This window comes from Orycteropus afer, unplaced genomic scaffold (assembly GCF_000298275.1).
Source record: "Orycteropus afer afer isolate SDZICR_OR568_19922 unplaced genomic scaffold, OryAfe1.0 scaffold00043, whole genome shotgun sequence".
NCBI classification, from domain to species: Eukaryota; Metazoa; Chordata; class Mammalia; order Tubulidentata; family Orycteropodidae; genus Orycteropus; species Orycteropus afer.
This window is the reverse complement of record NW_006921630.1, coordinates 835,988-850,342: the sequence shown is the minus strand read 5'-3', so window position 1 is coordinate 850,342 and position 14,355 is coordinate 835,988. Positions and strand designations below refer to the sequence as shown.

Sequence of the window (14,355 nt, the reverse complement as noted above, 5' to 3'; positions counted from 1 at the left end):
TTTTCTCCCTGGATTGCTGGTGCAGACCTTGCTTAGGAAACAGTAACCTGAAGAAAAGAGGATATGCAGAGACAATGAAGGCTACTAAACTAGTGTGCATGTATCTAAGTCTGTTGGTCTCTCTATTCATGTATCTTGTGGCATTGCAATCCAAACAAGCATTTTTTCTTTGATTACTCAGTGTTATGTATTGAATTGGGTCCCCCCAAAGTGTATGTTGTAAATCTTAATCCCTACACTCGTGGACCACCCCTCTTCTGTCAGTGTGTTGTACAGTGGTGGCTTGAGAGTTGCTGTGATGCTGGAAGCTATGTCACTTTTTTAAGACTAAGGTGTGCCCAACCAAAGCCATGGTAGTTTACCATGGCCTCATATGCATGTGAAAGCTGCAAAATGAATAAGGAAGCTTGAAGAAGAATTAATGCCTTTGAACTGTGGTGCTGGAGAAGAATACTGAAAATATCATGGACTACTAAAAACACAAGCAAATTTGTTTTGGAAGAAGTACAGCTGGAATTCTCCTTAGAATCAAGAACGGCTAGACTTTGTCTCATATACCTTGGTCATGTTGTCAGAAGGGACCAGTCTCTGCAGAAGGATATCTTACTTGGTAAAGTAGAGGGTCAATGAAAAAGGTAAAGATCCTTATCAAGATGGATTGACACAGCAGCTGCAGTGATGAGCAGGAATGCATAGGAAAGAAGGATACAGGGAAAGGGTAACCACAGGATGGAAGTGGGAAGAGAGCTGTTACATTGTGGGGATTGCAATCAGGGTGATGAAACAAAATGTGTATAAACTGTTGAATGCAAAATTAATCCACTCTGTAAAACTTCACCCAAATTGGAGTAAAAAGTTTTTTTAAAAAAATAATGCATATTAACTTTTCCAAAAGATTATCTTACATAAAGGGAAACACACACACATGCATACCCTCCCCCCACACACACACATATGTTGTTGTTGTTGTTATGTGCCATCGAGTCAAACCCAACTCATAGCGACCCCTCCTTGGGTTTCCGAGGCAGTATCACTAGGGATGTAGATTGCCCAACCTTCCTTCTGAGGAGTGGCTGGTGGGTTTGAACTGCCAGCCTTCTGGTTAGCAGTGATGCACCTTAGGCACTATGCTGCCAGAGCTCCTACATATACATATAAGCATATTTTACTAGGCCAAAATTGCTAAGGCAATTAACTCTCAATGATCCATCATTATGGAAAGAATTAAAACACAGATAATTCAATAATCAAAACTTGTCTTAGTTTTGGATTTTTATATACAGGCATACCTAGACCACCACAATAAACTGCATATCACAATAAAGCAATTCACACAAATATTTTGGTTTCCCAATGCATATAAAAGTTATGTTTACCTTCTTGGCCACAGTCAATTACTCTGGGGGAGCAAGTGGTTGGATCTGTGGTCTTGGGAACATGGTCTTAGGGGATGTCAAGCTCAACTAGCATAACATACTAAACAAAAACATTGCTCTACATCCTACTTTGATGAGTAGTGACTGGAGCCTTAAAAGCTTGCAAGTGGCCATTTAGATGAAACAATGGATCTCTCCTCAACCAGAGCAAAGACGAATGAAGAAAACCAAAGACACATGGAAACAATTACTCCAAGGGACAACTAGACCATGTGATCCTCAGCCTATACAACCATGAGACCAGAAGAACTAGATGGTGCCCAGCTACCACTATCAACCACTTGGGAAGGGATCAGTGTAGGAGATCCTAAATAGAGTGGGAGAACAATGTGGAACAAAACTCAAAAATCATAGAAAAAGACCAGGTTTCCTTGTCTGATAGAGCCTGGTGAGAACCCCTAGAGACTATGGCCCCTAGATACCCTTCAGGTCTGGAACTGAAATCACTCCTGCGGCTTCCAGCCAAACAAGAGATAGGCATACAGGGGGAACATTTACATCCAATAGATATACTCTTTAGAGTGATCAATCATGGGAGAACAGAAGGACAGTGTTTGCATAGGAAGATAGCTGGGGGGGCGGGCAGGAATGGAAAGGAAAGAAGAACACAGGCAAGGGGAGGTAACCACAGGGAGGAAGTGGGAAGAGAGCTGTTACATTTTGAGGATTTGCAATCAATGTCCTGAAACAAAAACTGTATGAACTGCTGCTGCATGGAAAATGAATTTGCTCTGTAAACTTTCACCCAAATCACAATAAAAGTTTACCTAAAAAAAAAAAGTTACGTTTACACTATACTGTAGTCTATTAAGTGTGAAAAAGTTTGAAATATTGTGAAAATTACCAAAATGTGACACAGACATGAAGTGAGCACATGCTGTTGGAAAAATGGCACCAATCAATTTGTTCCATGCAGAGTTGTTATAAGCCTTCAGTTTATAAAAATTGCATTATCTGTGAAGTATAATAAAGCAAAGTGCAATAAAACAAGGTTTACCTATAATTTTATGATTTTCTAGGAAACACTGATATCACTGATTAAATTTCCCTTGGGTCAATATATAACAACTCCAGTTGAGTCACAGAGAAGGTGGCTCTGAAGCAAGGTAAAGAATAAGAGAAATGAGCCTGGGATAAAATCTAGACAGGGATCATTTGCAAAGTAGATGCGGTATATCCGGATAAAGCAGAGCTGAGAGGCTACTTTGGTAGAGGACTGCTGAGATAACCAACCTACAAAGAACTATGGAATTTCTATAAGTCCTTGCTCATAGAATCATTGATCTTCCCTCATTTATTTGTCTTACATACAGATTCTTCACATACCCCTTGTGGCTCAAGCTGCCTAGTGAGCTGAAACTGTAGACTGTAGGTTAAGAGCACATGTAGTTAGCTATTTATAGTACTGGTATCTACACACACATTCTCCTGGTCCACACAAACATATTGTGGTAGATCTGATCACCTGCTTTTATTCATGCCCTCGTGTAATCCTCATCCCTTAAATTTGGGTAGCACCAGTGACTTGCTTCTAACCAACAGAATGTGGTAAAGTTGGTGAGATGTCACTTCTGTGATGATGTTACGTAAGACTGTAAGTTTTCACGTGGACTTTGAAGAAGAAGCTGCCATGTTATGAGCTGCATTATGGAAAGATCTAAATGGCAAGGTACTGAGGGTGGCTTTGTCTAACAGCCAGCAAGAGCTGAGACCCTCAGTCTGTCAGCCTGCAAGGAAATGAATGCTGCCAACAACCATATGACCTTGGTAGTAGACCCTTTCCAGTGAGCCTTCAGGCGAGAACCCAGCCCTGGTCCACACCTTATTGCAACCTTAAAGAAGATCCAGCTAAGGTTTGCCTAGACTCCTGATCCAAAGAAACTGTTGAGATAATAAATGTATGTGTGTTAAGCTGCTAAATTTGCAGTAATATTATTACACAGCAATAGAAACCTAATACACATTGTTCTGGTTACCTAGTGCCACTCTGACAGATATATACCACAAATGGGATGTCCTTAACAAACAGGAATTTATTCTTAAAATTTGGAGGCTTTAAGTCCAATTTCAAAGTGCCAGGCTCTAGGGCTGGGTGAAAGCCCCTGAACTTTGGGGTCCAGCTCTGCCTCCTGCTCCCAGCCCACTGGAGCTAGAGGCATTTCTTCACTGAGACAGCTGCTAGCTGCCGAGGCTGGCAAACCCAAGGTTGACAAGTAAAAAGGCACAGTTATGATGTTACCAAACTACATGGCAGGCCATTTAAGTCCATTGTAAGTCCCAAGGTCAGCAGAGCATGGCAGGCTGCTGAACAATGACACGGCTACATGCAGGGTCCAAGCGTGCCATAGCTAGAGACCATTCCGAAAGCTTCTCCTTATACACAGGAAGCAGACCACATCCCAAAGGTAGCTACTCAGCTTCTTGTGGTAGATCCCACCATGGAGCTGATTGCCAGTCTCATCATGGGGAAAAACTACCACCAGCTGCCTAGCCACTTAACCAGGCCCAGCCAAGTTGACACAGAAACATAATTACCACACACATATAGACTACACTTTAAAAACTAGCTCCTTCTCATGGTTCATCTATACTTCTAATCTCAAAGATAGTAGAATATATTTTTCTCTGTTCTGAGAAAGGAAGATTCTTTTTTGTCTGGGGTAAGACTCTAGAAGCTGGGCCAAAACTTCTCTTTTGCTAATGATCCCAAATTCCCTGGGATTCTGCTTACAATATGGCTCCAATCAAGATAATACATTTCCTGAACTTCTCTAAGAGTCCAAAGTATCTTTACAATTCCACATTTTATCACGTCCATCAAATATCACCAATTCACCTGCATTCCTTAGAACTTGGATTTACAGTTTTTAAATTCATAATTTTCTCAAAATATATATGTCCATTTGCACAAACATGTCTAAAACATTAGTGTTCTTCAATTACTTAGGTCAAGTTTATTTCTTGTTACCCCAATTCAAATATAGTTTGGGAAAGTGAGGCAAGATTTCTCAGATAGTAGTGAAATAATAGACATGGGTATATTTCTGAATTAGTTTGCCAACATATAATAGGTTTTTTTTTTTAACTGAAAAAAAAAATTACGTGGATTCTGGTCTTAGTTTTGCTTCTCTCAGATAAGATGAATTTAGACACTAGGCATCTCAATTTCCTCAACTGAAAATTGACTCCTGGCACAGGGTAGGTGCTCAATAAATATATATATTTTTAATATTAAATAGATTATCTCTTTCTTCACACACACATACCATATACGGCAGTTTTACAAATCAATTTCCATTAAGCTTTTCAGAAAACTTTCCTCCACTTGAAGGAAAATACGCTAATGTGTATACTATGTGCATACCTTAGAAAAATATATCCATTTTATTAGACCTAAAGTTTTACAAAATCAACTCTAAATTATACACAATAATGAAAAGGATTATAGCATGTTTATGTATAGTGAGTGAGAAAGAATGAGAGTGAGAACAAGAGAGAGAGCGAAGAAATAACCCAGATTTCCAAATGGATATTCATTTTAAAAGATAATATCCCATTCAATTTTATACTAGAATACTTGACCTTAATAAGCTATAGTTTAAGGTAAACCTCAGAACCCACTACAATTTTATATTTATGAGTATCTATTTCTTGTTTTCTATTTCAATCAGAATGTGTATTTATATTGAATAAACTAATGAGGTATTTGTACGTGATGTTTGCCTTTGACTTGAAATGAATTAAAAACACTAAAAGGAGAAAATAACTATTTTCAGTTAGCTCAATATATTTAGAATTTATACTGAAAAGTGGACTTAGCATTAAAGCCAGGAAATTAAAGGAAATCCTATCTTGAACACAAAAGACAGAAAGGGGATTTCTTCTTGGTTATTTGACAAGACCTTGGGCAATCTACTTCCATAGTGATACTGCTCAGAAACCCAAGGAGGGGTCGCTATGAGTCAGATCCAACTTGATGGCAGTGAGTTTGGATGTTTTTTTGGTTTTCTCTGCCAATTATCAACTCATTACCTCTGATTTCCAAGTCTTCCATTCATTTCCTTTCCTTCTAATGGTAGTAGGTAGAACTGGGCCCTGTAAACAGTTCTCATTTGCCATTTACCATGATGTCAAGTTTTATCAGTAGACAGCACTGAAGAGATAACTGCAGGAGGAAGGGGCTTCTCTTCTTGCTTCTTGTGTATTTCCCTCCTTTTGCTTCTAAAATACTCAATGTCCAGCAGTGTGTGAGACAACCAGTGGTGCTCAGCCCTAAGGAGTTTCAATGGCTACCCACATACGGCTTCCAGCTGTTTCCACCAGCACCAACACTAGCTGGTTTCTCAGCAAATCTCAAATGCACACCAGTAAGCAACTTCCTCATAGGTTTCAGTGGCTTCCCAGTGGGCAGTATCTCATTGAGTGTCACCAGTTCCCAGTGGGTGGTCTGTTACAAAGTTTCAGTAGCACTCCAAAGGTATCTTTCCAGCAAGTCCCAATAATGGTTCAGCAGGCATCTTCCTAAAGCGCTTTTGTCAAGACTGCAGTGAGCAGTTTTTCACTTGCCAGTTCCAGCTTATGGCACCTCAGCAATCTTCTTTGCCATCTAGTGTGCCAGGGTCCCATCACAACCAGAGATCTAAATATCAGCCTTGGGTGGTGAATCTCTTCCACATTTGTTTCCTCCTGGAGTGAATACTCTTCCCTTAGGCCTAGAAATAGGAGCTCTGGTAGCGTAGTGCCCAAGGCACTTGACTGCTAACCAGAAGGCTGGTTGTTCAAACCCACTAACCATTCCTCGGAAGGAAGATGGGGCACTCTACTTCCATAGTGATACTGCCTTGGAAACCCAAGGAGAGGTCGCTATGAATCAGGTCTGACTCGACGGCACAAAACAACAACAACAGGCCTAGAAATAATGGTTTCTCCCTTTATCAATCACTCTTCTATTTTTAAGGTTCCTTTTTATTCTTTAATAGCTGATTTCTCTGTTACTAGTTAGAAATTATTTATATTAAATTTTCTCTTCAAATTGCTTTGTCTTGATTGGACCCTGACTGACACAGTGTTGGATCTGAGAATTGTACTAGGAGATAGACCACAAGATATGATTTGGGGATTGATTTGGTTGTGACTTTGGGTCTGAGTAAAATGCTAAGTTCCTTGTCTATGGGAAATGGGATACTAGTAAACTATGGTACACAGTGGCATCACAATCAATTGGACTATCACTTTTTTCTGTGGGTAATAAAATTCTAAGGAAGCCAGTGCTTTGGGAGCCCAAGTATCTGCTTGGGCTTTGGTTCTTGACCATGGTTGCCCTGTACAGCACTGGCTGATCATGTCATAGAAGCAAAAGAAAGGCAAGCACAGAGGAGCCAAGAAGAGGAACTACTTCCTTCTGCAGTGTCTCTCCAGAAACTACCCTGATAAAATTTAACATTGTGCTAGCTGACCGTGAATAAATGTTAATAGAATCCATATCTAGTATCACAAAGCATGGTAATGAAGGGTGAATTTGAAGATGAGAACAACAAATTGATAACTAGCACACTGAAAAGGAGGATGTTAAAAAATAGATGGAGAATGGTATGCAAACTATTATGAATGATGCTCTCACTAGGTGTTAGACTCTGCTACAAACTCCACACATACAATTCTTAGTTAATCTCACAAGAATACTGTGAGGTAATTTCTATCTGCTCCCCACTTAATTACCAACAATATACACAACTATGAAAACTCCTACTGAAAACTAAGATTGACAGCCAGAACCTGTAAAGATTTCCTCTTGATTGCAAAATGTATTGAAGGAGAACTGAGAAACTTCATTGGAAACCAGAGCATGCACTTTTTGCTTTCTGAAAAAAAGCAAATAAGGAATGGAGCAATCCTAAAAGAAGAGAAGGAAACTGGCCATTCTTTCTTTATTCTCTGGCTCTAGTAAAGACTGGAAAACTGGGCACTGCTTTTCAGAGGTCAGAGACCTGTTCTCTGTCCATCATTTCTCATTAGTAACACTTTTTTTTTTTTTTTTAAACTCATTTGAAGACTGCAGGTCAAGAAGCATAAGGGTTTTGGTTTGGTAGTGGACGATAGAGGGTGGGACATATTGGCAAAGATTGTTGTATCCTGAAAGATAAACATCACAAAGGTGAAAATGCTACACAGTCCTAAAGGACTCTAAAGTCTTGGAGATCATGGGATACATTTTCAAAATAAAAGCTGGCAATAGTTTTATGCAGTGAAATCCTCCTGTCTTTGTAAACAGCATAATAAAGTCTTGTGCCCTAAGCTTATTGGCAGTGAAGCTATAGAAAGGTTAAAAATAAAAGAAAGGCAAATATTTATCAAACAAACACAAACAAAAGGAAAGCAGGGGTGGGAATTTTAATTCCAGACAAAGTAGAATTCAAAGCCAAAAGATTTTAAAGGGGTAAAAATGGCTGGCAAGAGGTATGCGCCTAATAAAGTTAAAACAACAATGAACATTTGTATGCTTAATTATGTAACATTAAAGTACAAATAGCAAAACCTATTTGAAATATAGGAAAACTGAAAGAAAGCACAGTTGTTTGGAAGAATTGCACAGTATTTCCAACCTTTTATAGAGCAGGTAGATTAAAAAAATAAATAAATATGAGAGTAAATGCAATAATGTAAAGAGAGGGATAGTCAGAAATTTTGACCATTGTCAGCCTGTGATCTGGGAAAAAGAAGATAATGTTCTCCATCTCCAGAAGATTCAGCACTGGGGTATCCTATGGATATAGCACCTGGTGGACTCAGAGCAGTTGAAATCACATTTCCATTGTACTCATGCAACTGGAAGAACAAAATTTCAGAGCAGGAGAAACTCATACCCATATTCCTATAAATAAATTCTTCTATACTTGACCTTGTGAATTCCCTAAGTAGATAATTGAATGGCATGATTATCTGCAAGTGAATTCACTCACTTAAGCAGATCAACATAGTACCTGGATTATATCTCAGACACACTCCAGGTCTCACCATATTAATAAAAATATATGGTTTCCACTTCCCAAAGCCATTAACAAAATCCTGGGTTGGTTGAAAGTCTTCCTGATGCCCCAGCTGTGTTAGATTGTGCAGGAACTTTCCCTAAAGAGGCTAGAGTTGGACATAGCAATGCAGTAAGAATGAACAGAGCTTCTATTGAGTACTATTATCCAAAACCAGAACTAAGCGTGGTTTTCAAGATTCAAGAAGTTCATTATCAGTTTAGTCTTAAACCCAAAGGGTCATAAACTGGGCAGCCAACATAATAGAATGGGAAAAAAAGACTAGGAGTTAGATCAAAGTCAAAGGGTTCAAGACAAAGATCACAAACATCAGTATTGAACCAGACTTAGGTTCATTGGTCTTCAGCTGAGAGTTCTGCAAGGCACTCAGGCTGGTTTAATGATGTAGTGTTGTAGGAGATACTGATCACTGTACATAAATGGTTAAATACAAAATGGGTAACAAATCTTCTTACTGCCAGGCATCTGTCAGCTCTCCTCTGCCCATGTAAGTATTAGTGGAATTCAAGTCACAAGGGGTAAGAAGGAGGTAGCCAGGAATGCCTTTCACTATGCCCAGAATTTGAGGGTTTCATATTATGGTGTATCTATGCATACAACGGTGATTGATACAAGGTTGCAAAAGACATCTGACTCACCTATTCTTTGAGAATACATAGGAGTTCAGATTTAAAATCTGTTCACAAAGAAAAATGTATGGGATCTATTAGGGTTTCTGTGTATCAAAATTTCCTATATTGTACTGATTTGCTGGTTGAGAAGGAAAAGCCAATTTGCATGGCTCCTGTCAGTCACATGTGGTTTGGAAATGCTTACACATTCCAGATACACTCTGTGTAAACTGGAGAAAAATATCCTATTTCTACTGGTTTGCATGCATGCATATAAAACTTGTTTTTCCCACAGTGCCACATGAAAATAAGTAAAGAACTAGCTGCAATGATCACAATTAATCAACTTCTTTGTCAGAACTTCACAGTTGTGATGCTGAGGGGAATTCTTGTCCCTCAGGTCTAAAGAGGCTGCAACTTCCAGTTTTCTTCTGGTTTGCTTGTTTTGTTCTATTACTTAGAGGGGTTAGAGGTAATGTCTCTGACTATCAGTCAACACACAGTTTCTTAGCACCTACTATGTGCCAGGCTCCTGCTAGGATCAGAAAGGTACTAAACAGAATTCCTGCTGTAGGGAGCACAGAGTTTAGTGAGAAAGTACAATAAGTAAATAGTTATCATGCAAGGTGGTAGCTGCTTTTGTAGTTTGGAATATGTACCACGTCCTGTAGAAACAGGGATGAAGTTCACAGAAAGCTTCACAGAAGATGAATTCTGAATCCTGATGGTGAAGTATGAATTGAAGTGAAGAAGGACTGGAAAGCATTCAAGAAAGTAGGAACATTATGTGCAAAGACATGAAGCTCATCAAGAACACATGTTTCAGAGACCTGAAAGAAATTCTGTATGACTTGGGGCCAGAGGTAGAGCCAGTAGAGAAAAGTAATTTGAAAATACATGAGAGAGAGGCAATAATTTTAGTAAACAACATTATTTTAATAGTTTACATTCTTGTCTTAATATTTGAACATGTTGGTCACTAAGAAGACTTAAAAGTTGCAGATGAACTAGCTAACATTATACTGCCCATTATCCAAACTCTATCCTTCCCTATTCTTCCCTGCCTAGCACTTAGAACAATACCTGATGCATAGTTAGTGCTCCATGAATATAAAATGGCATTACTTTAAGAAGCTGTGGTGCTCTGATGATTAAGGGCTCAGCTGCTGATCAACAGTTTGGGGTTCAAACCAAACAGCAGCTTTGCAGGAGGAAAGATCTGGCACTTTACTCCCACAAATACTGCAGCCTAGGAAACCATATGAGGCGGTTCTATTCTGTCATATAGGGTCACTAGGTGTTGGAATTGACTTGACGACAAATACCACCACCACCATTACTGTATGTGGAGGTAGCCTCCAATGATTCATGCCTTCATGCAATCTCTTCCCCTGATATGGCTGAACATATTGACTTACTTCTAATGAGCAGAATATGACAGAAGTGAGGCTGTCACAACAAACTTGAGGTTATAAAAAAAAGACTATGGCTTCTTAAGTGATCTCTCATGTGTTTACCCTCTCTGGCTCTCCTCTCTGGGATCACTAGCTTCCATGTCATAAGGACACTCAGGTAGCTTGTAGAGAAGCCTATGTGATGACAAATTGAGTCACACCTATGTAAGCACAAAGGCGCTTTGGTGGTGCAACAGTTAAGGCATTTGGCTGCTAACCAAAACATCAGTGGCTTGAATCCACCAGCTGCTGTGTGGGACAGAGATGAGACAGTCTGCTTGTGTAAAGATTTATAGCCTTGGAAACCCTATGAGGCAGTCCTACTCTGTCCTAAAAGGCCAATATGAGTCAGAATCAACTCTATGGTAATGGGTATGTGAGCACACGCATTGCTAACATCCATGTGAGAGAGCTTAGGCACAGATCTTCTGAGACCTGCCAAAGGCAACGGGAATGAGATTAGAAGTGAATTTGCCAGCTTCACACAAGCCTTGAGGTAACTGCAGCTCCAGTCAACAGCTTGACTGCAATCTCATGAAAGACCCTACGCCAGAGGCTCCTATCTGAGCTGCATCCAAATTCCTCACCCACAAAAACTGTGAAATAATGTTTTCTGTTTTAAGCTCCTAAATTCTGAGGTAATTTGTTGCACAGTAATAAATAACAAATACACTATACTATATGTATATATCTACTCTCCATCCCTAATTAGGCAATTCTGGTTTACCTGGGATAGTCATGGCAATACCAGAGTTCCTCCTTGGTGATGAAGCATTGCCTGGAACTCAAGCCCTTATGACTAGGATCCTGACTGCCTGACTCAGAGAGACCAGAACTCATTACCTACAGTTCCACTCAATTGATTAGACTATTCAGAGAATTGTTCCAGATCAACTGTAGCACAGATGATTTGTTTGGAATGCTCCCTCCCCAAGCAAGGCTAACCTTGGGACACCCACACCATGAAGCACAATTCTTCTACTGGCTGCTGCTGAGTCTAGTGAACCTCATAGGCACTCTGGCTCACAATTACAGATGTCTACAGAAAGAGACATGTAGCAAATGTACTCCTGATTGCCGTATGTAACCCCAATTGACTATACGACATATTTCAGAAACTAATTGTTAAACTTGCAATATACACTGTCCAGGTGGGAATAAGTAGAAAAATATACATTGCTTAGGGAACATTGAATTTTTGGCAGAGAAATTTTGGCAGTTTATATAACAATGTTGACTTGAAGTCAGTGGTTTTATATGTAAAAAAAGATTTTAAGACCTTGTAAATATGTTAAATATTTACATAAAAAATTATGCTCAGCTAAGGAAAGAGGAGGAAAACATAAAACTCAAGTGTGGCTTTCACAAATTGTTCTTTGCTTGTTTTCCTATGTCTTTTAAGAAGTTCCTAGACCCGTTTTTTTCAGTTAGTGATTATGCACACAATGCATGCATAACACTATGTACCAAAATGATAGCAGTATACTACAACCACAACAGAAACAAAAAAAGAAAAGAAAGAGAGAAGAAAGAGAGAGGAAGGAAGGGAAGGAGGAAGGAGGGAGGTAAGAATGGACCTTTGTACCTCTGTCCCTGATAATCTTGCCCTTTGTGCTCTGGGATGCAGTTATTGGGAGCTGCAGGGCTGATGTGGGAGAATGTCCTTAGAGCCACCGCTGAGATGCCCACCAATGGGGATGAGAAATTCAGCAGCACTGAGGTGGTATGGTGGGAGAAGACATTTGGGTGATGGGTCACATTGATAACCAGTGGATTATGCTGGCATGACAGTTCATAGGTTCCTGAAGAGAAATAAGGAGATGAATAATATATTCAAGTCATTCATCTAGCACCATGTTTCCATACCTAGTATTCATTTTATCTTCTCAATAGCTATGTGATGTAGGCAAGGTCTCAAACAATAGAACTGATAGATATCAAGCTAATTCCTAGGTCAATTAGGTTGTTCCTTAGTGGCCCTAAAGAGATAGTTGTCAAACTCACCAAGAGAGTGGTTGCTTCCACTGACATCAGTCAGCTGGAGGGTCACTGTTGGCCGTCGATGCTCCCCAGGGACTAGGCCATCAGAAGTTAAGAAAATGAAAATTGCTGTGGCCACTCCTGGTCTATTGAAACATACCTAGGCATAAGCACATATGCATATATATATAAGCCATTATTTCCAAAGGGCTATCTAGGCATGTGATGCACTATGCTTATTCTTCTCGTATACCTTGCATTCACAAAATTAGAGCTTCCTTCTTATTTATAAATGAGAAAAATTTGGAGTAGGGACAGAAAGATACCCTAGGTCAAAGCAAAATCGAGATAAGGTGAAAAGAAGATAATTTCTAGCTACTGAACATCTATATTTTTCTGAAACTGCTTACTTCAACTGTGTCTTGTTTACTCGGGCTTGTCTTATTTTAAATTTCTCAGAAAGATCATATAAAGAGAGCATCACCAGAAACAACAAACTGTGCAATATCCCCTTATCTCTAAAGTGAGAGAAGTGGACAAGATAATCACCACGCTAACATCTAGTTCTGAACTATTCCAAACTCTGCATTGCTATAACTGGCTATCCCACCCGCTTCTCCTCACCTCTCTCCTAAAATTTTCATCATAGCCTCTCATTAACACATGAACTGTATGACACAAACAGAGAGGGGCTACTGCAAAGTCTGTTGCTTCTAAGATTACAAGCTGTCAAGCTGTTTGTTCTCATATAGTTCTCCTGGTGTTTGAGTACATACACCCTGTCCATGGCTGAAAAAGGAGACAACACTGAAGCACAGAAAAACATATTTATTTATAAGGAATACTCTTAAAAGACTAGGCTGATTAACACTAAAACAGGCTTTCAAAGTAGGCAATGGAAGTTTTGTCCCTGGAAATCCTTATCTCAGAGGTTGGGGGATAAACAAGAGGACTAGAGAGCTTATTTCTCATGCTGAAGTTATTTGATGAAGTAGTTCAAGTTTGATATCATTTCTTAGAGTTTGGCATGACTCTTAATTTCTTTTGAGAGCAAATCCCAACCTTCCCTAGTGTTACATCTTTAATCAGAAGCCAGCACAGGCTCTTACAAAGTTCTTTGTGCATTTCTCTAGCTTTTTACTCAGCTTCCAATGCTGATGAAGCTGCAGGAAAATTGTCCTCAGTGTTAAAGCAGGGAACAGCATTGAACGGCAGAGACTGCCTTTAAAAGCGGGGAGTAGGAAAGTCAAACATGTTTTCCATTTTAATAAGAATTCTTCCTTGTCCACAGACTGACTTCTTCTGAGTCTTGATGTGTTCATAGAGTGCCCATTTGCACTGCTGGCTTAATTAGGTGATTTTATGACTTTCAGTGGTTGAAGTATTACAGCTCTCCCTTCTACTCATTTGAGAGAAAGACCAGCCACACTCTCTTTTCACAGTGTCCTTCCCCCACCTCTTTTCATTTCCCCTCTTTGAAGTAATAAATATTCCTTCATAGCTTAAGATCTCTAGACCCATAGGTTATGGCTTGCAATATGAGGTGCTTTGTCCCTAGCTGGATGAGAGGTAAACATGAAACACATCATAAAATAACCAAGAACCTAACTCAAAGCCCCCTACTACAGCAGCAAATGACATCAAAGTCCCCTGGGAACTCCTATAACCTCTTCCTTTTCATATACCACAAAAGAGACCTGAATCCTGGAAGAAAGTTCTGGGTTATTTCCTGAACCAGGAACAGACAGAGCCCAAACAAGTACCTGGTGGCTTTACCCCAATAGGACTCAGAGCTGAAGTGGGGGGGTGGCTTCAATGAGGAACAGAA

At 39.6% G+C, this 14,355-nt stretch overlaps 1 protein-coding gene across 1 annotated transcript in view; it reads right to left on the bottom strand.

The window, feature by feature from the left end:
* Window positions 1-14,355, bottom strand: part of PAPPA2 (pappalysin 2) — a 513,722-nt gene that overhangs the window by 142,230 nt on the left and 357,137 nt on the right. The window contains exons 12-13 of the mRNA XM_007937607.1: window positions 12,552-12,687; window positions 12,133-12,349 (exon numbers count right to left, since the gene is read on the bottom strand). Coding sequence (XP_007935798.1) covers window positions 12,133-12,349; window positions 12,552-12,687 — 353 coding nt within the window. The remainder of the gene's footprint in view (window positions 1-12,132; window positions 12,350-12,551; window positions 12,688-14,355) is intronic.